Below are 27,071 nucleotides of genomic sequence, written 5' to 3'. Positions count from 1 at the left end.
TACACATGTAGTATTCCCCTGCACACATGTCCCACCTCCATACATCTACACATGTAGTATTCCCCTGCACACATCTCCCACCTCCATACATCTCCACATGTAGTATTCCCCTGCACACATGTCCCACCTCCATACATCTACACATGTAGTATTCCCCTCCACACATGTCCCACCTCCATACATCTACACATGTAGTATTCCCCTGCACACATGTCCCACCTCCATACATCTACACATGCAGTATTCCCCTGCACACATCGCCCACCTCCATACATCTACACATATAGTATTCCCCTGCACACATCCCACCTCCATACATCTACACATGTAGTATTCCCCTGCACACATCCCACCTCCATACATCTACACATGCAGCATTCCCCTGCACACGTCACACCTCCATACATCTACACATGCTGTATTCCCCTGCACACATCCCCCACCTCCATACATCTACACATGCAGTATTCCCCTGCACACATGTCCCACCTCCATACAGCTACACATATAGTATTCCCCTGCACACATGTCCCACCTCCATACATCTACACATGTAGTATTCCCCTGCACACATGTCCCACCTCCATACATCTACACATGTAGTATTCCCCTGCACACATCTCCCACCTCCATACATCTAAACATGTAGTATTCCCCTGCACACATCCCCCACCTCCATACATCTACACATGTAGTATTCCCCTGCACACATGTCCCACCTCCATACATCTACACATGTAGTATTCCCCTGCACACATCTCCCACCTCCATACATCTACACATATAGTATTCCCCTGCACACACGTCCCACCTCTATACATCTACACATGTAGTATTCCCCTGCACACACCTCCCACCTCTATACATCTACACATGTAGTATTCCCCTGCACACATGTCCCACCTCCATACATCTACACATGTAGTATTCCCCTGCACACATCTCCCACCTCCATACATCTACACATGTAGTATTCCCCTGCACACATCTCCCACCTCCATACATCTACACATGTAGTATTCTCCTGCACACATGTCCCACCTCCATACATCTACACATGCAGTATTCCCCCGCACACATCGCCCACCTCCATACATCTACACATATAGTATTCCCCTGCACACACGTCCCACCTCTATACATCTACACATGTAGTATTCCCCCGCACACATCTCCCACCTCTATACATCTACACATGCAGTATTCCCCCGCACACATCTCCCACCTCCATACATCTACACATATAGTATTCCCCTGCACACACGTCCCACCTCTATACATCTACACATGTAGTATTCCCCTGCACACACCTCCCACCTCTATACATCTACACATGTAGTATTCCCCTGCACACATGTCCCACCTCCATACATCTACACATGTAGTATTCCCCTGCACACATCTCCCACCTCCATACATCTACACATGTAGTATTCCCCTGCACACATCTCCCACCTCCATACATCTACACATGTAGTATTCTCCTGCACACATGTCCCACCTCCATACATCTACACATGCAGTATTCCCCCGCACACATCGCCCACCTCCATACATCTACACATGCAGTATTCCCCCGCACACACCTCCCACCTCCATACATCTACACATGTAGTATTCCCCTGCACACATCCCCCACCTCCATACATCTACACATGTAGTATTCCCCTGCACACACGTCCCACCTCCATACATTACACATGTAGTATTCCCCTGCAAACATATCCCACTTCCATACATCTACACATGTAGTATTCCCCTGCACACATATACGTCAAATCTACACATGATCTGCACGAATGCTCCATACTGTCCCTTCAAATACCCTCCATGCATGTTTAAGCCCCTCCCAATGCTCTAGAAACACCCCGTTTATGCAAATACAAAGCTCCGCCCCCTTTAGCCTCCGGTTGACCTCTAAAGTTTAGAGGTATACGTCCCATACAGCTATTCACAGTGCGTATAACATAAGCAATACGGTTACATGTGTGTACACAGAACTTACATTGCCCGAGGAGCAGCACACTGGATACTCGTCTGTGAGGAGCTGGGCGGGAAATAGCGGCCTCCTTCCTGCACTGCAGCCTGTGCTGCTTACTGGTGTCTGTCACAGACTGCCGGATATTCAGCTGCACACACAGCTCTATAACCGTGTATAATGTGGAGGGAGGGCTGGGACAAAGTACACAGAAGAGGCTGATAATGTTAGTGAATGCAGTTACATTGTGACCTCTAGTGTGATATAACTGCAACTTCTAGTCACAAAAAATATTGAGTAATGTTTGACTTTTGTTATGACTAGAAGCCATTGTTGCAGTATACTAGGGGTCACAATGTAACTACATTCACTTACATTAGTAAAGAAATCACAGAGCGACTCGGTGACCTCAGGTTGTACAATTGTCATGGGCAAAATCCCCATGTAACCCTCACCTACAGGTAATAAGCCAAGTGATGGAAAGGGTCAACGTGAGTAAGGATGTGTTAACTCTTTCACTGCCAAGGGTCTCTGGAAATTTTGCACCTCCAGTAGCCAGAGCAATTTTCACAGTTTTGAGATGAACAAATCAAACCTAAATTGCAACATTAAAAAAGCATCCAACCCCCCCCCCCATACCTATATATTTTCTTAAAGTAGACACCTGCAGCATTGTCAGAATGCCACTTGGTACTGTATACGAACAGGCACCATGCACCGGCATAGACCTATGATATCGGCCCTTCAGGCTGACATCAAGTATCCGTGCCTACCATCCAGGCACGGAGAACGGTGGTTTTTACCGCCATCAACGGACATTAGGGAAGCTATGCCATTGAAGCACTTACCTTAGACCTAAGTTACCGGTGGAGACGGTGTTCCTGAGATTAGGGAATTTGTTCTGGAGATAGCCAACACCATAGCTCTAGTGAAGGGCCGATATCATAGGTCTATGCCAGTGCGGTACCGAATTGAAACCGTGAGGCACTTATATGCAATCAGTCTCCTGAGGAACCCCAACGATAGGGGTGAAACGTGTAGAGACTCATATATAGAGACACTGAATGGTCTGATAGAGCCATTTAGATTTTTAATACTGTCAGTGGCTGTTAAATAAGCTGCTGGATAGTGTTGTAACACTGCACGGTAACTGTGGAAATCAAGTTGCTATATATTATAAATAGGCAGCGCTACTATAGGGAGACACCGTGCCTTATATTACACAAGAGCAAAGAGCGGCTTCTTGTTTATTGACTCAGCAGACATCAAGTTTGAGACTTTTATTGTCAGTTGAACCTTAGACCGGTCTGGTTAAGGATTCAAAAAAGCACCTACTTATATAAAAAAAGAGAAAATTTTACTGCGGGCATTATATATATGCATTGCAGTCTCACTTGACACACACAAAAAAGGGGGGAGGTTTGGTGGAAATTCAATCATATACGATACCAAACACACCCTGGTGGTTAGGAATAGCAGGTGCAGTTTTTGATGTAGATTTTACTATATTTGTACCTGGGATAGTTATATTTTAAAGCATACCAATAAAATTTGAATTTTAAATGCCATTTTTTGTTTTGCATTCGCTTAAACTGGTGATTCTGGTGGAAATATGTTCTGCTTTTGTTTCCATGTGTACCTTCCACACAACCTTCCTGTCACTGCTCCCCCTCCCCACTGTGTTACATCCCCCTCCCTGTCTCCCTTGCTAAACTACACTAAGCTATCCCACCCTAGTTATGCTAAGCTCGGCTATCTCGACCACTACTAGCCCCTCCCTCGCTAGCTATGCTGAGCTAATTATCCGGCCACTGATACTCCTTCTCAAGTAACAAAGCCCGACCCCACATTCCACACCATCATACTTATCTAGCTTCCAATATGGGAGCCGGCTCCTCCTCTCCTCTTCACTGTGTTACATCCCCCTCCCTGTCTCCCTAGCTACATTACACTAAGCTGTTCTGCCCTAGCTATGCTAAGCTAGGCTATTCTGCCCATTGATAGCCCCCCATCACATAGCATCATACTTACCTAGCTTCCAATGTGGGAGCCGGCTCCTCCTCTCCTCTTCATTGTGTGCAGCCTGTAGACCCTGCACATTTGCCATCTCTGCTATGCATGTCTTAAACTCACCTCCAGACTGCGCTGGAAGAGAGGAGGACCTGTTCTGGATACAGGAAGACACATAAATATTGATGGGGATGGGGGAAAGGAGATTACTGGTGACGATCCGTTTTGGAAATGGTGAAACGGAACATCATTGGATTATCAGAAAGTGTTTCTGGGGTGGTCACATAAAGTTTAGAGCAGCAGTCATGATGTAGTGATGTCACCGCTGGCAGGTAAATGGTGGTGGAAGTAGCTGATGACTCTCTGCTTCACAACTGTGTTCAACTCTGCAATTCTCTGTAGACATATCTGTGGCATTAGTTTTGGTACTGATATCACTGTACTGTCAGGGGTCCGACCTCACTTCTCAGCATCATTGCCTGGTGGTGAAGAACACCCCCTGATGGCACAGTTCTATAGACTTTTACTGTGAAGGGGGGAATTCCTCACTGCGTGAAGATGATCTTGAGCTGTGAGGCCAGCCCCTGTGAAAGTGCAGTGATATCAGTGGCGAACATTAAAGGGGTATTCCCACGTCGCATACTCACCAGTCTTCACTGCTGTAAAATCTTCTTTCTTCCTGGTTTCTTACATCATTTGGTGGGCGGAGTTTCACATGCAACCTGCCTTTTAGCCCTGCCCCCAAATTATAGTGTAGCTCCGCCCACTCATATTGGACTATGAAGTACAGGCAGCAGCAACTCCATTCTGTGTTACATACAGAGACTGCCTGTCTCTGCCATAATGAACACAATTGAATTAGCTAGCCTGATAACTGGGAGAACAGAAGAAATGAAAGCAGCTCCTCTCCTCTATCTGAGAGCAGGGAGCTAGGTCATGTGGTGTAGACACAGGAATAGCTAGATACACAGGCTCGCTCCCTGCACTTAGCCCCTCCTCCCTCCCCCCTGAGAGCAGGCAGATACATCACTTGACTTTTGAGAAGATAAGTCAAGGGCTGTGTCAACACTGAATTGAATAAAGTAAGATAGTGGACAAACAAAGCAGTTTTGCTGAAGCAGTGTATTTAGGAAAAGTCTTACATCCACATTAACAAGCAGTATAGATAGGATCCTTGTGATGGGACAACCCCTTTAACTGCATCAAAATCTCTGCAACCTGGGCAGATACCAGCAAATATGGCAGTGCTCTGAACTCAGTGCACAGTCAGTTGTGCAGTGCTGTATAACACTCACAATGTTAGACTGTAGATAGGGCCTCTGGGAATAGATGGTGATGCAGTGCCAGATGTTATACCCTTTCCAACCAGGGCAGGTCCCAGGGCCAGATGATATAGGTGAGGACTGGGTGATTTCCAGGAGGAGTAACAGGAGGGATGATCAATGAAGGAATACGGTCCAGACAGGGGTTAACCAAACACTTACAGTTTACTTCCGTAGTTGGCAGGAGATAACAGATTTTACAGGAGGACATCATCACATCGCACCCAGAGCTGGAGCTCAGCGTTGAAGCAGGAGAGGTGCGGACAGCTTCAGAGAACGCAGATGAGTTGAAACCGGGACATACATCCCGTCAACTGGGACTGCGGGACATGACCCTGAATCCAGGAATGTTCCCGCAGAATCTTGGGCGGTTGGTATAACATATGCGAGCAGCAGAAACCATATGATGCAAAAATGTAATAAAAATCGACTTGAAAAAAAGTTAATTAAAAAAAAAAAAAAAAATTGGCTCCATAGCTTTTACAGCTTGAGATAAGCAATAATAAATCATCTACAAATGCAATAACTTTTGCTTCCTGTAATCTTGGATCATTTTCTGGGAAAATAAGAGAATTTAATACTGGATTAAAAAGTAAGAGGAAAATGTCACCACATAAGTTATTTAAAGGGGCTCTATCATTGGGAAAAGTCATTTTTAACTAATCAAATCCTTGCAAAGCCTTTAGAAAGGCTATGTCACACCTATCTTTAGTATGTAGATTGTCTCATTGGTTTCTGAATAAGTCCGTTTTTATTCATATGCCAATTAGACTGCTGCACGATGCATCGTGCACCCCCTTGCCATTGTTTCCTATGGGAGGCTGCTGCTGCTGATGACTCAGCTTCCTGTTTGCCTCAGACACATAGGAGATAATAGCAGGGACGAGTGCTGCTGGGAACTTCCTGTGCTGGCTGAAAGCTCATTAGAATATGAATAAAAACTGACCTATTCAGAAACCACTGAGGCAATCTACATACTAAAGGTAAGTGTGGAATAGACTTTCTAAAGTCTATGCAAGCATGTGATTAGTTAAAAATGACTTTTCCCAGTGATAGAGCCCCTTTAATAATATCAGACAACTTTAAAAGAACTGTCCTGCCCCCAACTACTGTCATCTAGTGGTCATACTTAATGCCATATATGCCAGATTTCTGGTATACAAGGTATGAAATGTTGTGTGTTTGTGCAAAATAATTGTGACCTTTTTTCACTTTTACACCCTCCTCACTACTTTCCTGGAAGCAGATAGTGTGAGGCAGAGAACAGCCCCATTGACCCTGCCAAGTTTATGATAATTTATGCCAGTTTACTGAAATCTTTACCACCAGGGCTTGAGAAAGGCCATACACTAACTGGACCGAAGTGCCACAGTTGGAATGAATCCACATTGAACTTTTTTCACTAATTGGAGTGCCGCTTGTTTTTTTTTGTTATATAAGATCTCTACACCAGCTACAAGCTGACATATATTTCAGTGCGGGCACACAGCCCAGCAGAGGGTGTGCCTGATGTATGAGGAGGCGTGCGTCCTTACATGAACGAAGCACATCCTCGTCAGTGCAGTGGTTATAAAGACTAGCGTACAGAAAATATACATGATACTCTAAGGGTGAATTCACACTGAGTAAACGCTAGCTTATTCTGAACGTAAAACACGTTCAGAATAAGCGGCGTCTAAAGCAGCTCCATTCATTTCTATGGGAGCGGGGATACGAGCGCTCCCCATAGAAATGAATGGGCTGCTTCTTTCACTCCGTGCAGTCCCATTGAAGTGAATGGGGAGTGCCGGCGTGTACGCTCCGGCATGAGCAGAGCTTGCCGTATACGCCGGCACTCCCCATTCACTTCAATGGGACTGCACGGAGTGAAAGAAGCAGCCCATTCATTTCTATGGGGAGCGCTCGTATCCCCGCTCCCATAGAAATGAATGGAGCTGCTTTAGACGCCGCTTATTCTGAACGTGTTTTACGTTCAGAATAAGCTAGCGTTTACTCAGTGTGAATGCACCCTAACACTCTGTATAGTGTATACGCCTAGAAAAGCATCAGACACTTACACGGTGTTTATATAGGGTGTAATTGGCACGACACAAGCCTTGTCCTTTTGGCATACAGAATCCATGTGTCATCGTCTAACAAGTTTGGTTTGGTCAATGTTTATTGTGCAATGGTTGTCATTTCCATAAATCTAATTCTTTCTTGAACTGTAAAGTGCTGCAGATTCTGTTACTAAATTGAGGTCAATATTTTTAGATAAAAAAAATGAAATAGAAGATAGCAAGGCAAAAGAAAACAGTTTATTTACTGCAAATTAGAGATCTTATATAGAAAAATCATTCTAAAGATCTGATTTTCATCATTGAAGTAAAGTGATACATTGAGGAACATTGTAGTAATTTAGTTTACATATTTATTCAACCACTCAAGCATGTCCTTCCTTGCTTCTAGAATGTACGGCTTGTCGTCAGGGTTGATATCTTCTTTCTTCCTGTGGGCAAATCCATGATCTTGGTTTGGATATACTTTCACTTTATAATCAGCCTTGGAGTTCTCTTTAAGTTTTTCATCCAGAGACCTAACCTGTAAGGCAGAAGAAAACTTAAAATCTTCAACATGACCAAAGAACTCATTTACACAGTAGTATTCTGCTCAGTATTTTGTATCATTTGTAAGTCCAAAACATAATGCAGGTACAAATATTTCCATTATACTTACTCTCTATAAATTTCTATCCATTCCTGGTTTTGGCATAAAAAAATTGTTACCCAAAATATTGAGCTGAATATGTCTGTATGAGGCCTTATGATGGTAAACCTTATGGGTTCTTCCATTTGAAATCACTCTTTAACCCTGAAGGTTTGGTGCACTTTAGAGTTTTTGGTTTCCAGGAGCTTAATTGTAATTGCCTATCTTTAGGAAAAGACATCACTATCAGATTGGTGGGGGTCTAACACCCAGGACCCCAGCTGATAAGCTGTTTAAAGTGTGTGCAGAGCTCTTCCAATTCACAGGCCTGTGATGTCATGTTAGGAGTCATTTTGGCAATTTTCTGGGTGTCCAGTTTTGGACAGTATACAGTAATTGGAGTATAATATACTATATTACTCTGGGGTTATTTGTCCTTTCAGAAGTGAAAAATAGTGGGTTATATTTACTAAAGCAGTCTAAGTTTTACACAGTGCACACTTAGACTAAACAGATTTATCACAGTGACTGATCCTGAATAATAAATCTGATGCATTGTTAGATTGACAAGTCAAGTTTACACCACCTATGGGCCAACATTCTGGTATTGGTTGTTCCATTTTAAGCCGTGCCCTCTTTTCCAACCTGTTTGAGATGCAGGAGCTGTCAGAAAGTCTAAAACAGTTAAGTAATGTGGTGTAAAGCATGGTTTGTTTGTTTTTTGGCACAGATTGCTTCACAATCCTGGCACATTTTTAATAGCAAATCTTCCCCAATATCCCTATCACCAAAGGTTGAAATGTTACAAATACATCTGGCAGAGAAAGGATTAAATATGTAATTATTTTATTTGGGGTTTATATTTGTATGTTTACTGTAAATATGCAAAACAATTTTGCTCTTTTATTTATTTATTTTAATAAAGTAATATATTTTTTTAACATTTGAAACTTCTGCATTCATCCTGAATAGCCACACTTAACCTCCTACATGAAACCATTTAGAAATAAGTGGTGCATCTTCATCTTTTGGCAGCGGTAGATATTAAACCAGTCTCACTAGGCACAATTTTGCTTAATACTGAAGATGCTGGTAAAGGCTGAAGAATATGAAGCTGGGCCAAGGGAGTGGAGATTACAGCATCATTTATATATGGCTATAAACTTGATTTTCTTAGCAATGCATGCTTAATTGGGGACCAAGCAGGGATGCTTCAGACCTGACAGACACCTTTTTAGGCTGAGGCCCCATGTTGCAGAAACGCAGCTCCCCCCCCATCAGTATGTCTTTGGAGTGTGGGAGTAAACCCACGCAAACATGGGGAGAACATACAAAATCCTTGCAGATTTTGTCTTTGGGAGGATTCCAACCCAGGATTCCAGCGATGCAAGGCTACAGTGCTAACCACTGAGCCACTGCGCTGCCTAAAGTATAGCTTCTATTGTTGCATATTTTGTTGTGTTTTTTTTTAATTCAAAGCCAAGAATGTTTAGAAAAGGAATTGGAAATCTATACTTCTTATACTTCTTCAAAAAACCACAACAAAATATGAAATTATAAAAGTTGTGTTTCAGCAACGTGGGGCTTTAGCCTAAGGGTAAATTTTGCAAGTGGAACATATGCAGACTTTTTCCACATGGATTTGTGTCAAAATCCTTGGTGGAAAATTTCCTCCACATCTGGCCTCACTGTAAATGTAAATTTGTATCACTCTACACTTTCCACGTGGATGGGTGCTGTTTCTTGTGATATGTGGCCAAATGATTGTCTAGTCTGCTATTCTCAATCTGCTATATCACTAAAACACTGAATAAGAATCTGGAACTGTATCTTACCCCTTTCTGTTTTCTATGCACTTGTGGAGCAAGTGAAAGAGACAAAGATTGCTGGAAAGTGAAGCAGATCCATACAATATATTCACTGCTAGTAATGCAAGCAATGTATAGTGATGGAGAGACAGTGACAATCAGGTGGGCTTACACTTACCTGTTCAAGTGGTATAAGAGGATCTTTCTCACCAAAAATGAACAGGGTTGGATTAAGCAGATTGTATTTATCACATTCTTCACGGACTAAACCTGATAAGAATAAAATATTGAAATTACAAGAGAATTCAAAAAGTTAATATTTATATTAATGTAAACATTTTACTAACACTCTCTATATATATATATATATGACACATAATTTACAATTTTGCCAAATATTAGTTAAAGAAAACTGGCGTAAAATAAAATATTTACCTCTATTACTCCATCTAAGCATGGAATGAACAGAGAAATAAATGTATGACAGGTTTTACTGACTGTTTTCCTACAAAACTATATATCAATCTGCTCAGATCCTCCCGCTTTATAACATGGGTGATGTCATGTAGGATTGGGGCTTAATTTGCATAACTTTAAAGTTGTTTTTCTGCAAGCTTATAAGATTGACTGACATACATAACAGAGGTATAATGTTTATCACTGTAACATGCCCTGTAACATGATGGTAAAAGTTGAATACGCTTTGAGAAGATAGTAGATTGTCAGCAATATAAAAGTCCTGACAAACCTCTGCAATCCAGTTCCATACTGAGTCTTAGGGGGTGTTCACACTACTGTCAGTGTCCGACAGGTAGTGTCCGCTGCTAATATCCGTTCAAAATCTTGCACGGACATTAGGAGCGGACACTAGCTGTGTCCGTGACATTTTTCATTCATTTAAATGGCGATCGGGTGCGTTGTTTTACACTCCGTGCCTGTCCTTAACTGTCCGTTCCTAAAGATGTCCGACTTTTCAAGCGGACAGAAAACCTACATGTCGGGTTTTGCTGTAAGAGATGTAAACTGCGCTTCAGTCATAATTATTAGCAGCAGAAAAACTGATAGGACACCATGTATGAAGGCTTATGCAGTTATAGAACAGATTACCCAGCAAGACCCTGCACATATTTCAATGTTTCATGAAAACTCAGGTACCCTTTAATGATTATGTATTTTCTGATAACACTTTCCAATCTGAGTAAAAAAATGTTATAAGCCCTTCCTTTACCCTTTTGCTATTCTCAGATTATTCATGCTTTTGAAGCCAATGCCAAGTGTAAAGTCAAATCAATAACTACAACTCACTGCCAAAGCTGGATATAACGCCAATTCTGTCACTTTAACCCACTATATGTTATCATATGTATTACATAAATTGAATAGAAATTTACCGTAGAATGCCACTCCAGCCTTTAGTTCAGGATACTTTAGCATGAGATAATGGGTTACAATACCACCCCAGCAAAATCCAATCACTCCAATGTTTTTTGCTTGACATTGTTCCTTTAAATATTTCATAACAACCTCGGCCTCTCTGAAAAATAATGAAAGATGTAAGAGAAGTAGGTGGGAAATGCAAGTTCATATTTTTATTAATCCTAAATGCCATGTCAGTTTAATATACTGCCCTAGATAAGGGCAACATATTAGTTGCTACAGGTCCTTATTAAAATAGCCAAAATGTCATAAAAACTAGTGAGTCATTTGGCTACTAAGTGCAATAAAAGAAAGCAATGGACAAATACAGTCTGGTATAGTCTGGCAAATATAGTCTATGACTGAGGAATGCTCCCCTCTGCCTGCCCCTGAATATATAATAGAGTAGGAGGAACAGTAGACACAGCGCTCTTAGGTCAATGGAAGTTTATTCAGACAAGACGCACAACGCAAATACAAAATACCACGTTTCGGGCCTCAACGCCCTTTCTCAAGTGCATACAACTTTAAATTGTGAATCACTTCAGGTGGATTTGGCAATTTCTGAGTCACATACTTCACTTAATCTGTTTGGGATAGTTCTTGAGCCATCCAGGCAAGCAATTGTGCACTTGGGAAAGGACCATCAGTGGTCCGAAACGCATTGTATCATGTCCTCATTCCAATAATAAAGAAGTATCTGGTATGTCCCGGTGAGCGCTGTCCTTCGGCCTGTATCCCAAACAGATTAAGTGAAGTATGTGACTCAGAAATTGCCAAATCCGCCTGAAGTGATTCACAATTTAAAGTTGTATGCACTTGAGAAAGGGCGTTGAGGCCCGAAACATGGTATTCTGTATTTGCGTTGTGAGTCTTGTCTGAATAAACTTCCATTGACCTAAGAGCGCTGTGTCTACTGTTCCTCATACTCCATTGTTCATCCCGATTAGTTCTCTGTCTGTGAATGTAGAGTGAGTGGCTCCCTCCACCTGCTATACAATCTTATACGTGGTTGTGAATTTCACAACCCGAGCAGGTGAGAGACCATCAGGTCAATAGTTTTCATTTTTTCCACACTCCTAAAAAGGTTTTTACTATCATACTACACTATATGGTTGCTCAGTGTCTGTTCTCTGTCTTTCGTGAATATATAATGTATATCTTGCTTGTAAATCATTGCCCTAAAGGGTGGGGAAGTGTGTGTGTGTGTGTGTGTGTGTGGGGGGGGGGATGCTATCTTTATACATACATTGGAATGAAAGTTGTGTCTATTGTATCCTTTTAGAGTACACATTCATATATCTGCTTTATCTTACCTGTTGGGGTAAAAAAAATACGTGCAAATAGTAGTGAATTATCACTTGAATACGCAGGACTTGATGGCCTATAATTGGACAACCTATGAAGGGACCAGGAGCTTCAGTGACTGGTGGCATTGCTCACACATGGGCCCCTCCGTAGTTTGTCCAGTTCCTGGACAATTCCTATAAGGGTATGCTCACTCTGAATTTTTTGCAGGTGGATTTGAGGTGGATTCTGAACTCTGATTCATGGATATGTAATAATAATGGTTTTTTATGCCTTTGTACTTGATCTTTGGATTTGAATCTCACTACCCATTTTGGTACCGGCCCCTTTTTATACACAACATCACATAGTTGAAATTGACCCTCCAGATGTTTTTTCGTTAGTACCACTTACTCTTTAAGCCTTTTGTTAACTCTCTGAGATGTGTTTCTCTGCCATCAATTTGTAAATAAATAAATTGTTTTCAAATGAAATAGAGAAATGTCTAACTTTCAACTTCTGATATGTGTTCAATGTTATACTGTAAATAAAATATGGTTATATGAGATTTGCAAATTATTGCATTCTTGTTGTCTTTACATTTTGCATATTGTCTTAACTGTTTTGGAATTGGGGTTGTATTTGAATGGGAGACTACTACAATACTCACAACTGCCAGTATCAAGAACACGGCAAGTGAGCAGGTCATATAAACAATGCAGAGAGATGATCTCCAGGAGGCCCTGACATTCAGGCTCCAGCCAATCTAAAATGAAATACCTATATTGCAAAGAACAAAGTAGTCAGCGGCACTACTGCGACAACGCTCGTGTTCACAATCTTGTGTCAGTATTAGCAAATCTTCCGGCTGTAACAGCCAAAAAACCATGGAATAGATTAAATCCCAGGGTGGTGCTCACTGTGAAAAAACCTAGACAGGCAGTGACATATCGATGTGAAATGTAGAAAACAGGGCACTCACCCACCACGGGATACATAAAACATTCGTTTTTATTTCATCCTCTTTAAAAAAGGTCAAACCTTGACCATCGGGGTACAGAAGACGGAATGATGCAAAGAAACAAACAGCGACGATCGTTTCATGCTTAGCGCACTTCGTCAGGGAAGCCTGACGAAGTGCGCTAAGCACGAAACGATTGTCGCTGTTTGTTTCTTTGCATCATTCCGTCTTCTGTACCCCGATGGTCAAGGTTTGACCTTTTTTAAAGAGGATGAAATAAAAACGAATGTTTTATGTATCCCGTGGTGGGTGAGTGCCCTGTTTTCTACATTTCACACTGAAATACCTATATTACTGATGGACCACCAATTATTTAACAGGTTGGAAATCCCATTAAAGGACTGTACATGAGTTGTGTCTGATATTACAGCTCAACTACAGTGATGGCAATTGGGGTTGCATTACGGATTGTATTTCCATATTTAAAATTATTCATTGCATGTATATCACTTAATAAATTACCTCTTACCTGTATGCTTTATTTGCTGGTCGGGTTTCAAGCCAATTAAAAAAATCTGCATGATCATATGTTGCATTCCATGGTGCCTTGCCAACAAAAAAGTCCCCCAAGACAGCTCTATAAATAAAAGAAATAATGTAGAAAGAAACATTATTCTGATGGCATTATATAATTGTATGGAAAAGGATCAAGAGGAAGATAGAGGTAAGGCCTGGTTCACATCTGTGTTCGGTATTCCATTCAGGGAGTCCACATGGGGACCACCCGAATGGAATACTAAATGAATTGACAAGCGGTGAGCTTATAAAAGCACACAGACCCCATAGACTATAATGGGGTCAGTGTGTTTTCTATGTGGTCCCCGCACGAGTTCATGCAGAGAGAAAAGTACTTCATGAACTACTTTTTGATTCACATGACTCTTGTGGACACCATGCAGAAAACACACGGACTCCATTACAGTCTATGTTGTCCATGTGCTTTCATAAGCTCACTTCTTATCAATGCGTTCGGTATTCCATTCGGGGGGGTCCCCATGCGGACTCTCCGAATGGAATACTGAACACAGATGTGAACCAGGCCTATTTAATTGTCTTGGTAACATGGGAAATGGGATTCCTTAAGGCTTAGGCCCCATGTAGCAAGCCACAGCCAAAAAACACTGAGGAAAAGACATATACATATTTGGTACCCTGAGTACAAAAATGCCTGAACTGCAAATTTATGTGAAAACAAAATATACATATCTTCTATATAAAAATGAGTTTTTGTTTGCCTGTCTGTTCCTTATTTGCAATTTATGTGTCCCTCCGGAAAAGTGATGTGCAATTGGCAAGTGTGGGTCCTATGATTGGATGTGTCCACAGGGCTGTATCTCTTAATAAAAGGAAGTCCAAGTCGATGCAGTGCCTTAGGGAGAAATAACAGTGATCTAGAACGCCCAAATAAACCTATAAAAAACAAAAAAACTTGATAGTCTTCAGTAGTTGATACCTTTTTAATGGCTAACTCATAATGATGACAAATTACTGACGTTTCGGAACGCTTCGGCAACTACTGAAGACTATCAAGTTTTTTTGTTTTTTATATTTCCAACCCACTGGCTAACATGGTACAAGAACGAACATTTTCCTTATACAAATAAACCTAATGAATTCTGAGTTAGCATTGCAAAAAATGTTTATAGAATGCTTATGCACTCCTAACTGGAACATGGTCACATTCTGAGGCTCACAAGGTGATACCTAGAGTAAACACTACTTCTCAAAGGGTCCACTCACACGGAGTAAATGCGCGCTCATTTTGGCACAATACACGTGTAAAGAATACATGTGTAAAAATAAGACTTCCTTTGACTTCAATGACATTTTTTACACGTGTAAAAAAACGTGCCAAAAAACGCAACACGTTTTGTACTTGTGTAAAAAAATTTCATTAAAGTCAATGGGAGTCTTTTTACACGTGTATTGTGCCAAAATGAGCGCACGTTTACTCTGTGTGAATGGACCCTAACAGTGGTGGTATGCAGCTGATATCGATATCAGGTTTGTTTCCACACCTTGCACCAGGGGCTTTTGATTAAAGGGTTACACCTATTACAGCAAAACACTGCTGTCATAGCAATAGCTACTTGTAAGGCCAGTTGCAGACGACCGTGCTGTGGGTCAGTGTGCTATCTGTGTATTTCAGCGCGGACAAGCTAGGGACATCATTAGATGTCTCCTGTGTTTTTTTTAATGGACCGTAAACTAGGATCACATTCTGATGGCACACTGATGTCACCTCACTGATACTGAAGACACTTTGTCTGCAAAAACTGAACGCTACTAGTTTGCTGACTGCAAAATACAAAGGGTCACCTGCAACTAGCCTTAGGCTAGGTTCACATCTGTGTTCGGGTTTCTGTTCGGGGGTCCTTTTTGGGTCAGTTACCTTAGGAAACCTGTGGACCCCATAGATTATGATGGGGTCAACGTGGTTTCCATTCAGTTTCCATCCAAAAAGGACTAAAAATGTGGAGAGAAAACCGCTGCCCTTGCAGCCCTATTTTCTCCACATTTTTCATGCGGAGAGGGGAAAGAAATTCCCGTACGGAGTGCAAGCACAGATGTGAACCAACCCTTAGGCCGGTTGCAAACAATAAGTAATTCAATGGGCCAACCATGAATTAAAAACACTGGAGGAACGCGGATGTCCATCGTATGCGCCCATGCATAGGCCATGTTTCCCCGGCCCCTTTCATTAAATGAATAGGAGCAACGGAAGCAAAAGCCACAAAATAGGACAGGAATAGGACCTGTTCTATATTTTGCGGCCCGGACTGTCAACCCGTGCACAGGACTGTGAAATTCCCAGATACCAGAGAAGAAATTACAGAAACAAGTGAGCAGTGCTTCCATAGAGGTGAATATGATGATACTTTGGAAACAGCATAGCACAACTGAGATACACAGTTTCCATAGCTTCACATTCATGGAAACAGCGTAGTTAAATGTGCTAACAAAATGTTATTGTTTATGGAAAATATTACATACAGAAACTATTTATTGATGTAAAAATGTGAAATGAGACTATTACTTACATATATCCATGCGAAGCAAGAAGATCAGCAAAATATCTTGTGTTTGGAAGTTCCCAACCATAAACATCTTGTACTATAATGATGGCTTTATCAGTGCTAGTTTTTGGCTTGGAGATGTAAGCTTTTATATGTTCAATCTGAATCTCATTTCCGAGAGCTTTATAGTCAAACTGATCTCCTAGTGCACATGGGCAAGGTTGTGCTTCATTCGCCATTGTAAATCTGAAAAAAAAAGAAAGCGTGATTCTTTATTGTTGTCTACCGTATACTGTATGTTAATTGCAAAGTACTGTGTGTAACTACGGTATATTTTACTATATGGCAAAGTTAAAATAAAATATATTAGGTATTGTTGTAATAATATAGATGTGTCTAACTTTAACTTAGTTCAAACTGGGCTGAGACCCTTGAAAGATTGCTATTTACAAGGATAGGATAACACTGTCACTAAATATTGCAACACAATATTGTCTTCAAAAACTAATCTTCAGTTATGCATATACTGTATTTGGACATGTTCAACCTAAAGGAAAGGCAAGAAAGTACATATCTCCAATATAAAAAATACACTTTATACAGTCCTATGAAAAAGTTTGGGTACCCCTATTAATCTTAATCATTTTTAGTTCTAAATATTTTGGTATTTGCAACAGCCATTTCAGTTTGATATATCTAATAACTGATGGACACAGTAATATTTCAGGATTGAAATGAGGTTTATTGTACTAACAGAAAATGTGCAATATGCATTAAACCAAAATTTGACCGATGCAAAAGTATGGGCACCTCAACAGAAAAGTGACATTAATATTTAGTAGATCCTCCTTTTGCAAAGATAACAGCCTCTAGTCACTTCCTGTAGCTTTTAATCAGTTCCTGGATCCTGGATAAAGGTATTTTGGACAAACAATTCAAGTTCAGTTAAGTTAGATGGTCGCCGAGCATGGACAGCCCGCTTCAAATCATCCCACAGATGTTCAATGATATTCAGGTCTGGGGACTGGGATGGCCATTCCAGAACATTGTAATTGTTCCTCTGCATGAATGCCTGAGTTGATTTGGAGCGGAGTTTTGGATCATTGTCTTGCTGAAATATCCATCCCCGGCGTAACTTCAACTTCGTCACTGATTCTTGAACATTATTCTCAAGAATCTGCTGATACTGAGTGGAATCCATGCGACCCTCAACTTTAACAAGATTCCCAGTGCCGGCATTGGCCACACAGCCCCAAAGCATGATGGAACCTCCACCAAATTTTACAGTGGGTAGCAAGTGTTTTTCTTGGAATGCTGTTTCTTTTTGGACGCCATGCATAACGCCTTTTTTTTATAACCAAACAACTCAATCTTTGTTTCCAAAATGAAGTTGGCTTCTCCAAATGTGCTTTTGCATACCTCAGGCGACTCGGTTTGTGGTGTGCTTGCAGAAATGGCTTCTTTCTCATCACTCTCCCATACAGCTTCTCCTTGTGCAAAGTGCGCTGTATTGTTACCGATGCACAGTGACACCATCTGCAGCAAGATGATGCTGCAGCTCTTTGGAGGTGGTCTGTGGATTGTCCTTGACTGTTCTCACCATTCTCCTTCTCTGCCTTTCTGATATTTTTCTTGGCCTGCCACTTCTGGGCTTAACAAGAACTGTCCCTGTAGTCTTCCATCTCCTTACTATGTTCCTCACAGTGGAAACTGACAGGTTTTCAATACATGGGTGGATGTGTACTTAAGTTGGGTAGGCAGTTACTTACTAGACATCTTTATTGGGGTTATACTTGCAGCCACAACCTGTATCAATACTGACGATCTGTTCTTCTAAACACACAATGCACAAACATGCAAGACATATCTCCATGCACATACAACCTATCTTCACAGACGTACATTTGTATAAGCACAGAAGTAGATATAAATAATAATAATACATTTTATTTATATAGCGCCAACATATTCCGCAGCGCTGTACAATTTGTAGGGTTCAAATACAGACAGATACATTACAAAGAGAATCATTTCACACAATGGGACTGAGGGCCCTGCTCGCAAGAGCTTACAATCTATGAGGTAGAGGGGGTGACACAATGCTTATACAGAGGTCAGACACTTTTGTAATAGAGGTGACTGTCATTACACAAACATAAAACTTTATGAGCCGTCACCAGTCGTGTCCTGTAACATGTGGATGGAGCTTGGACAGATAAAGTTATCCTGAGATGACATCATATCATGTGGGGTAATGTGGGAGCGGGGACAGAGGAGGGTTAAGGGTTTACGTTAGACATTGTGATAGGCTTGTCTGAAAAGATGCGACTTTAGTTTGCGTTTGAAACTGTAGAAATTGGGAGCTAATCTGATTGTCCGGGGTAGAGCATTCCAGAGAAGTGGTGCAGCTTGGGAGAAGTCTTGTATACGAGCGTGGGAGGTTCTGATAATAGAGGATGTAAGTGTTAGGTCATTGAGTGAGCGGAGAGCACGGGTTGGGCGGTAGACAGAGATGAGGGAGGCAATGTATGGGGGTACGGCATTATGGAGAGCCTTGTGGATGAGGGTGATAACTTTATATTTTATTCTATATTGAATAGGCAGCCAATGTAACAACTGGCACAGACCAGAGGCATCGCTGCAGCGTCTAGCCTGATAGATGAGCCTGGCTGCTGCATTCAGAATAGATTGCAGAGGGGAGAGTTTAGTAAGGGGAAGACCGATTAGTAAGGAGTTACAGTAGTCAAGGCGAGAATGAATCAGAGAGACAATAAGTGTCTTTAGTGTATCTCTGGTAAGGAAAGGGCGTATTCTGGAGATGTTTTTGAGGTGGAGGTGACATGAACGTGCGAGTGATTCAACATGAGGGGTGAAGGAAAGGTCTGCGTCAAACATGACCCCAAAACAGCGGGCCTGCTGCCTAGGAGTTATAGTAAGGCCTGAGACTGCAATGGATATATCAGGAACAGATCTATTAGATGGTGGAAACAGTAGTAGATAGTGGTTAGTTCTCAATTTGTTTTATTAGGTTTTAAGCATAAAAGAAAATCCAGCAAAAATCACAATTACAAGACTTAAAGGGGTATTTTCATGACGCTTGTTCACTAACCTGCAGGCTGTTGTGCTCTCTTCACTTCCTGCTTTTCTCGGCACATAGGTGGGCGGGGTTTCACTTGCACGGAATTGGTTGTAAATGAATTACCACAGTGTGAAGCTGATGTAGCAGAGCTGGATTTGAGTCAGTTTGCATTACATACAGAGGTAATGGAATCCCTATCTCAGCCCTTATCAGCCAAATTCAATTAAACCGACTGATAAGAGCTCAGAAATCCCTGAGCTCTCTTAGAAGCTCCGCCACTTAAAAGACACAAACAGCTCAGAGCTGCTCCCAGCCCCTCCCTCCCCCCTGAGAGCAGGCAGCTACAACACTTGACAAATGAGCAGATAATCCCAAGGGCCATAGAAACGGAGTGTAAACAATGAAGTGAATAAATTAAGATAGCGGCCAAACAAAGCAGTTTTGATAAAGCAATGCATTTAGGAAAAGTCTTAAATCCACATAATCTAGCAGTATAGATAGGATCCTTGTCAGTGGCGTAACTACCACCATAGCAGCAGAGGCAGCTGCCACAGGGCCCAACACGTCAGGGGCCCCGGCCCCCTCACTAGTTAATATGACAAAAAAAAAAAAATAAACAAACAATAAATTTAACTTTTTGAGGCCCGAGGCCACCTGAGGTGTCCGGTTCCAGGCGGTGGAGAGCTTCAGCAGTGTGTGTGCTGACAGTGGGGGAGGGCCGGAGACATCCTGCAGGAAGATAGCTATGCCGGGGGATGGAGTGAGCAGAGCTGAGTGAGTGCAGCACAGCAGACTGATGAGTTTAACCCTTGTGTGCAGGGCAGACTGTCAGCACACAGTACTGTGCTGGCAGCTGCCTGCTGCCTAGGGATGAAGGGGTTAGTACAGTACATAATACTGTGCTACAGGGGCCACTATGGGGCATAACACTGTGTGCAGGGGCCACTATAAGGTATAATACTGTATACAGGAGCCACTATAGGGTATAATACTGTGTACAGGGGCCACTATAGGGTATAATACTGTGTATAGTGTATGGGGCATAATAGTGCAGGCAGGTACGCGAGGGAAAAGGGGAGGTCGGCCGGGGTCTTTGGAGGGAGGGCCCCATGTCAAAGGTTCGCCACGGGGCCCCGCCATTCCTAGTTACGCCACTGATCCTTGTGATGGGACAACCCCTTTAATGGAAGCTAATACAGAACATTAAACTGTGTACTGAGGCCGCTATGGGACATAATGCTGTGTGCAGCGGCCACTATGGGACATAATACTGTGTGCAGGGGCCACTATGGGATATAATACTGTGTGGAGGGGGCACTATGGTGAATAATACTGTGTGGAGGGGCCCTAATGGAACATTAAACTGTGTGGAGAGTTTACTATATGACATTATACTATGTGGAGGGGCCGCTATATAGTATTATACTGTGTGAAGGGGCCACTTTGAAATATTATAGTGTGTGTAAATGGAGCGTAATACTGTGTGGGGGCCACGAAAGGGCCATGGGGGGAGGCGGTAAGTCAAAAGTTTGCTATAGGGTCCAGTCTTTGCTAGTTACACCCCTGATTATACTTCAACAATTACTTCAAGGTATAAGAACAATTTCTGGCAAGCTACCTCATATCCCAACACAATGCCACCCCTTAGAACCACCACTAAAGCAACAAAGCTGAGAGGACCCTGTGCTAGGTATATCTGGATGGAGTGCTGACTGTCCTTTCTTGAGATCAAAACAGCAGATACCCAGATGCATAACTTGCAGCTACTGGAACTCAATGCAAAATCTGTAATGAGGCCCCAATTTAAAATGTGCTATCTTTAATACTGGTGTCTTCATTTGGTTTCTCTGCACTCAGCTACGTCCCTGCAGATACCCTCTTTGGCAATACACGAGAATGTGTTTGGGTACACCTTCAATGTTAATTCAGCCCAGATTACAGATCAATGTTGAAGCCCAGCATATGTCACATATCAAGGCAGAAATCCATCTGCAATTTGTTGTTTTAACTTACATTATAGCTTTGTCCTGGCATGCGTATGAAATCAAATAGTTCAAGCACTACCTTACAAACTTTATCTACAATCAAACATCAAAAACAAATGGCAAATAATTTAGATCATAATCTAAATAAGTGCGCGGGTAAATTCCAAAATTTTATATCTCAGATCTAACTAATTGGCTTCCCAAATACTCCCCTACCTAAAATTATCTATTGTTCCTAGAACACCTCTCCCACCAATACTCACCCCCCCAGCCATAGTACTCCAGGACCACAACCTTCAACACCATTGTAGCCTGCTTAGAAAATCACAATGACGCTCTTATGGTTTCTTGCAGCACTTGTCTCTCCTCTGTTGCTTTCTTGGAGATAGACAGGCTCAACTCAAATTACAGTAGTCTACTTTTTTTGTGCAACACATTGTACGTTGGATATGTGTAGCTCTAACTTTAATGTAAAGGAGGATTTGAGGGCATGCATGACTTTATCTTTGGTTGCAAAAGTAAACAAACATGACGGAAGATCACTGCCGTCATGTTTTTTACATTAATGTCAATGGGAAAGGACACAGTTTAATGTCCGTTGCTGTCATCCTAAAATGGAAGACAGTGTTGGAGAAGAGTATGTTGCAGGGTTCCAAATTAAATAATTAATTAACAGGTCTAGATGGACTGCAGCCATCTTCTTTAAGCCTGGAGAACTGATTAAGACACAAGATGGTGGTGTATCAAAAGAGTTCTGATTTATTGTTACAGAGAGTAGCATTTATACAGACAAAAGCAGGTTGGACTTGACATGATTGGTTATAACATAAGCTGTGGCACATGACTATTGAATAAGGTCTGCATCTCATTATTACACTCCAACCTGGGATGACCTTTAAAGAAGAATCTAAAATATTTATGTGTAAACCAACATCTTACACTAATTCTAGATGTATATCACAGCAAGAGAGATAATGATCACATGCTGGTCCGACAGTCAACAGGTTATTCTACACACACCCTCAAAGATGAGACCCTTACAACAGATAAGGAGTTATAACCCAATCATCAACATTCCACACGCCTTATCCCCTAAAGGGGTCTCTTAGACTCTAAACAGACATCCTTATGAAGCTTATATAAGAAAAAGGTTACAAGATGGCTGACAGAATACAAGATGGAAGATGTGATCCTAACAACAGTAATAGACATTAGTAAAGGTAGTTTGAACTCCCCCTTTAACTGCTAAATTATCGCAGGCTGTAATGCTTGAGGAGCCTCAGCCTTTTCAACACTCTCAGGGTCAGTGCACACAGAGTTTTTTGGCGCTGATTTTGACACTGAATCCACCTCAAAATCAGCCTCCAAAAAAAGCCTCCCAATAGAACTCTGGAAGCAAGGTGAACTCTACTTCATCAGGCGCAATACTCATGACCTAAAGAGGAGTCTCCTGGACTCATATACCAGTAAGTACAACATAAATTTACTAAGAACTCTAGGTTGCATTTAGACAGGTTTTGGACCAAAAACCCTGTTTGCATAACAACATGCTGGTGATTTAGTAGTACTAAAACACAAGATAGACAACCTGTAAGTGAGAAATAGCGTTATAGGAGCCACATTATTTAGGAGCCTTCTGATGCTTAAAGGGTTTGTTCAGAATTTTTTTTATGGCTTATCCATGTACAAATCATCTGTACAGGCTCGCTTCTGACACCCATACTATAAATAACACAGGGCTGGGAATAGTTAGCTCAGTGCTCTGTAGAGTGGCTGGCTGCCAGTACCACAGCTCACAATGGAAGCTGAGCTATGGTACCAGCATCCAGCCCAAGCAAGGGTTTTACAGGGAGTGTAAATTAACTCACTTTACTCTTTGAAGCCGGACCTGGGGGGGGGGGGGGGTGTTCTAGGCCCGTCTAGACCCCAGATAACATTATCAGAACCAGCCCTCAGATGGCACTGCACAAATTGTTACCTGGCTATGGGGCTGGAGACAGTACTAAAGTTACCCCCATAGTACATGTACTACCTAGGGGAGACCAAGGATGAGGCAGGAATCTCAGGACCAGGTTCTGATTCTGATCACCCTCGGTTGTAACTAACCTGGAAAATGCTTTGCTCACAACAGAACCCAGGGGAATTATTGAGATACTCCATGATGAAGAACCCATTGCAAAAAAGTTGTACCCTGGCAATAAGCGGGCACGTGTTAACCACCTTGTTATTGCCTTGAGGGTAGTTTCACATATAGCATTTTTTTGTACAACTGCCACTGCAGCTTTTGCGCAAAAAAACTGAAGTTTATGCAACAGGAGTGAAAATTTTAAGTTCTTCCTCTTTAGTTCTCTTTCCTTTAGAATACTCATCCAGCTTCGGATCAGAAACCTAGATGGAAAACTACCACAAAAACTGCGGCATTTCCCAAAACTGCTGTGTGTCTGTGTGTAACTACCTGAAATGTGCAAACACAGAAGTATAATAGCGAGTTACCCATAGCACACAGCTGGAAAGCACCATATAGGAGCACCCTAACACACCTGCACACATCGCCCACATCCATACATCTACAGATGCGGTATTATCCTGCCCACTAGTTCTCCAAATCTATACATGATCTGCATGAACGCCACACATGTTGTGTCCCTTTATATACCCTCCATGCATGTTTAAGCCCCTCCTAATGCTCCAGGAACACCCAGTTTATGCAAATATTACAAGCTCAGCCCCCTTTAGTGTCCAGTTGCTCCTAAAGTGAATTCTTTGGAGGTATACATTACATATAGCTATTCACACTGTGCCTAACATATGCAGTGTGGTTATCTCTCCACAGATACAGCACTTACATTGCCCGAGTGGCAGCACACTGGATGCTCTGATGTTTGTCTGTGAATTGCTGAGCAGGAAATGTCGGCCTCCTCCCTGCACTGCAGCCTGTGCTGCTTACAGATGTCCATTACAGACTACTGGCTAGACCTGCTTTGCAGACTGCTCTATAACCGTGATGTGAAGACGAGGGCTGGGACAAAGTGCATAGAAAAAGCACCTTAAAATTCCTTCACTAGTTACATTGTGACCTCTAGTGTGATGCAACTGCAACTTCTACTCACAAAAAAGTTGAGTAATGTTTGACTTTTTTGCGACCATAAGCCATTGTTGCAGTACACTAGGGGTCACAATGTAACCACAGTCACATTAGTAAAGAAATCACAGAGCGACCCAGTGACCATGTAACTGTAACCTAAAGGTAATAAGCCAAGTTATGGAAAGTGTCGACATGTGTAAGGACTGGCGTCTAAAGGTTCCATTGATTTCATTCCTGTCATCTTATCTGCTGTGCACTTGAAGCATGGGGGCCAGGACTTAGGCATCATCATGGGAGGAGATCTTAGCTAGGGGTTCAAGCTTTGCTAGGTGATCCCTTAGCTGGGCTATGTATGGTTGTTCTTTGCTATACTGTAAATTACTGGCTTGGGTAGTGGTGTTGACTGGTATGAGTACCATGTGGTTGTGTACAAACCTCCAGCAGTAACAGACTGGGTAGAGAGCTATCATACCTTGCAAATTTCAAAGAAGTGAAAGGGGGATAAAAGAGAATTTAGGTATCGTAAGACCTGACCATGCCCATTTTAGCTTCACCCATTCCGATCCATGTCCTTTTGTGTCCTCACATAGCACAGTACACCTTTAGTGGCCCCACACAGTATAATCCCTATAGCCACTATTTATTTTAAGGCACCATTTATTGTGGCCTCCAAATTATAATGTCCTTCTCCATATGACTCCAACAGTATAATGTCCCTCATCATATGGACTCCGTGGTATAGTACAGTAATGTCCCCCTTAATTTGGCAACCACTGTATAATCTCTCGTCTGTGTGCCTGAACAATGTGCATCAAACAAACAAAAAAAAATGTAAATATAAGGCCTGGTTCACATCAGCATTCAGTCTTTTCCGTATGAGGAGTCCGCTTGGGGACATTGCAGGAAAAACTGTTGCCTCTATACGCCTGTTCATGCATATTCTCCCTTCCTAAAGAATGTTTTTAAAGACAAAAAACATCGAATTGGTGAGTGCCCCCCTTTATTTTCTTATTGATTGAAAAACTGCAATGTGTTGCCACCAAAGTTTTTCTCATCTCACTTTTTTGCTGCAAGACGCTACGTACCTGACGCTAGATTCACACTAGCGTTCGGGTCTCTGTTCTCAGCTTTCCGTCTTCTGCCGACAGAGCAGTGGTGAATGCTTTATGCTTTCCGCCACGAAACCGGTTTTTTAAAACTGGACATAGAGTACTGCATGTCCGACTCTGTGTCCGATTTTAAAAAACCGGGTTCGCGGCGGAGAGCGTAAAACACTCACCGCCGCTCACGGCCGGACATCTTTCAAACCCATTCAAATGAATGGGTGAGAAAGACTCCTGCAGGTTTCCATCTCCTGCCTCTGTTTTGTGCAGGAAACGGAAACCTGCAAAATGGAGACCGGGCGCAGATGTGAACGAGCCCTTAGCCTAAAGGGGTTTTTCCATTAATCAAATGAAGTATATTTAATCCCTCATACTGTTGTAGCTGGAGAACTTTCAATTGGCAGTTTCTACCTCTTTTTATAGAATATAAGATTATTTTTTCAGTTGTTCACATTCCAGTTAAATAATTTCACTTCCGGTGAGCATCTCCTGCATCACATGATGTTCTCCTACTGAGAACAGATATCATGTGAACACTAATCACATGTTACTTTATGATTATATCTTTTCTTATACACACATGTGGCCATTGGCATTCATTGCTACGGCTCAGATAGCAGGCTGAGCATGAGCATGATCTGCTGATAGGATGACTAATCTGGACGTAGTCATAGCCAATGGGAAAGATAAAGAAGAAAGCCACTGGGGATACAATTAAGTGGAGTTATAAATTACTAAGTAGAATCAGTTAAGCTACATTCACATGACAGTGATTAATGGCCGTATGGCAGCATTAAAGGGGTTATCGGGGATAAATTAAAACTTTAGCACTAAGCTCTCCCCGCCTAACTTCTAGTATACAGTACTCCCTTTAAAAAAATGTATATTTACCCATATGCCTGGGGTAGTCATTTAACCGACCCAGGCACATTTTCTGATTTCCTGGTGATGTTCTGTTTTGGTATTTCTGGAGATGGGAGGCCACCAGTATTCCTCTGTCTCCCCTCCTCTCCTTGTCCCCCTCATACTCACCAACACTCACTTCCTCTTCTTCTGCTGGGCGTTGCTTCCTTCACAAGGAGCCGGTGCAAGCGCAATAGAACGCCGGCAGAAGCAAGAAAGAAAATCAACGTTCTATTGCGCATGCATGGCTTCTGCTAGCGTTCTATTGTGCAGGAGCTAGTTCCAGATCCCAGTTGCGGGCAGAAGATGGGACAGCGGAACCTCAAAGTCATCTCCAGGATGAGAAGACAGGTAAGTTTGATGGGGTGAGGA

At 42.1% G+C, this 27,071-nt stretch overlaps 2 protein-coding genes across 3 annotated transcripts in view; both read right to left on the bottom strand.

Moving 5' to 3' along the window:
* The window catches only part of LOC142200710 (carboxymethylenebutenolidase homolog), a 30,000-nt gene extending 27,879 nt beyond the window's left edge, over window positions 1-2,121 (bottom strand). Inside the window, exon 1 of the mRNA XM_075271261.1 lies at window positions 2,006-2,121. The gene's annotated coding sequence lies outside the window, so the exon portion shown is untranslated. The remainder of the gene's footprint in view (window positions 1-2,005) is intronic.
* A 5,511-nt stretch (window positions 2,122-7,632) lies between these two features.
* The window catches only part of LOC142200711 (carboxymethylenebutenolidase homolog), a 187,409-nt gene continuing 167,970 nt past the window's right edge, over window positions 7,633-27,071 (bottom strand). The window contains exons 1-6 of one of the 2 annotated variants that reach the window (XM_075271262.1): window positions 24,455-24,476; window positions 16,569-16,790; window positions 13,997-14,104; window positions 11,195-11,337; window positions 9,982-10,073; window positions 7,633-7,890 (exon numbers count right to left, since the gene is read on the bottom strand). In XM_075271262.1, the coding sequence (XP_075127363.1) occupies window positions 7,708-7,890; window positions 9,982-10,073; window positions 11,195-11,337; window positions 13,997-14,104; window positions 16,569-16,783 (741 nt within the window). In that variant the 5' untranslated portion in view covers window positions 16,784-16,790; window positions 24,455-24,476 and the 3' untranslated portion in view covers window positions 7,633-7,707. Of the gene's footprint in view, window positions 7,891-9,981; window positions 10,074-11,194; window positions 11,338-13,996; window positions 14,105-16,568; window positions 16,791-24,454; window positions 24,477-27,071 lie in introns of those variants that run through there. The other variant, XM_075271263.1, reaches the window with a different exon arrangement.

Source organism: Leptodactylus fuscus, chromosome 4 (assembly GCF_031893055.1).
Source record: "Leptodactylus fuscus isolate aLepFus1 chromosome 4, aLepFus1.hap2, whole genome shotgun sequence".
NCBI lineage: Eukaryota > Metazoa > Chordata > Amphibia > Anura > Leptodactylidae > Leptodactylus > Leptodactylus fuscus.
Note: the sequence above shows the minus strand (reverse complement) of the source record. Positions and strands in the feature narration are given on the sequence as shown.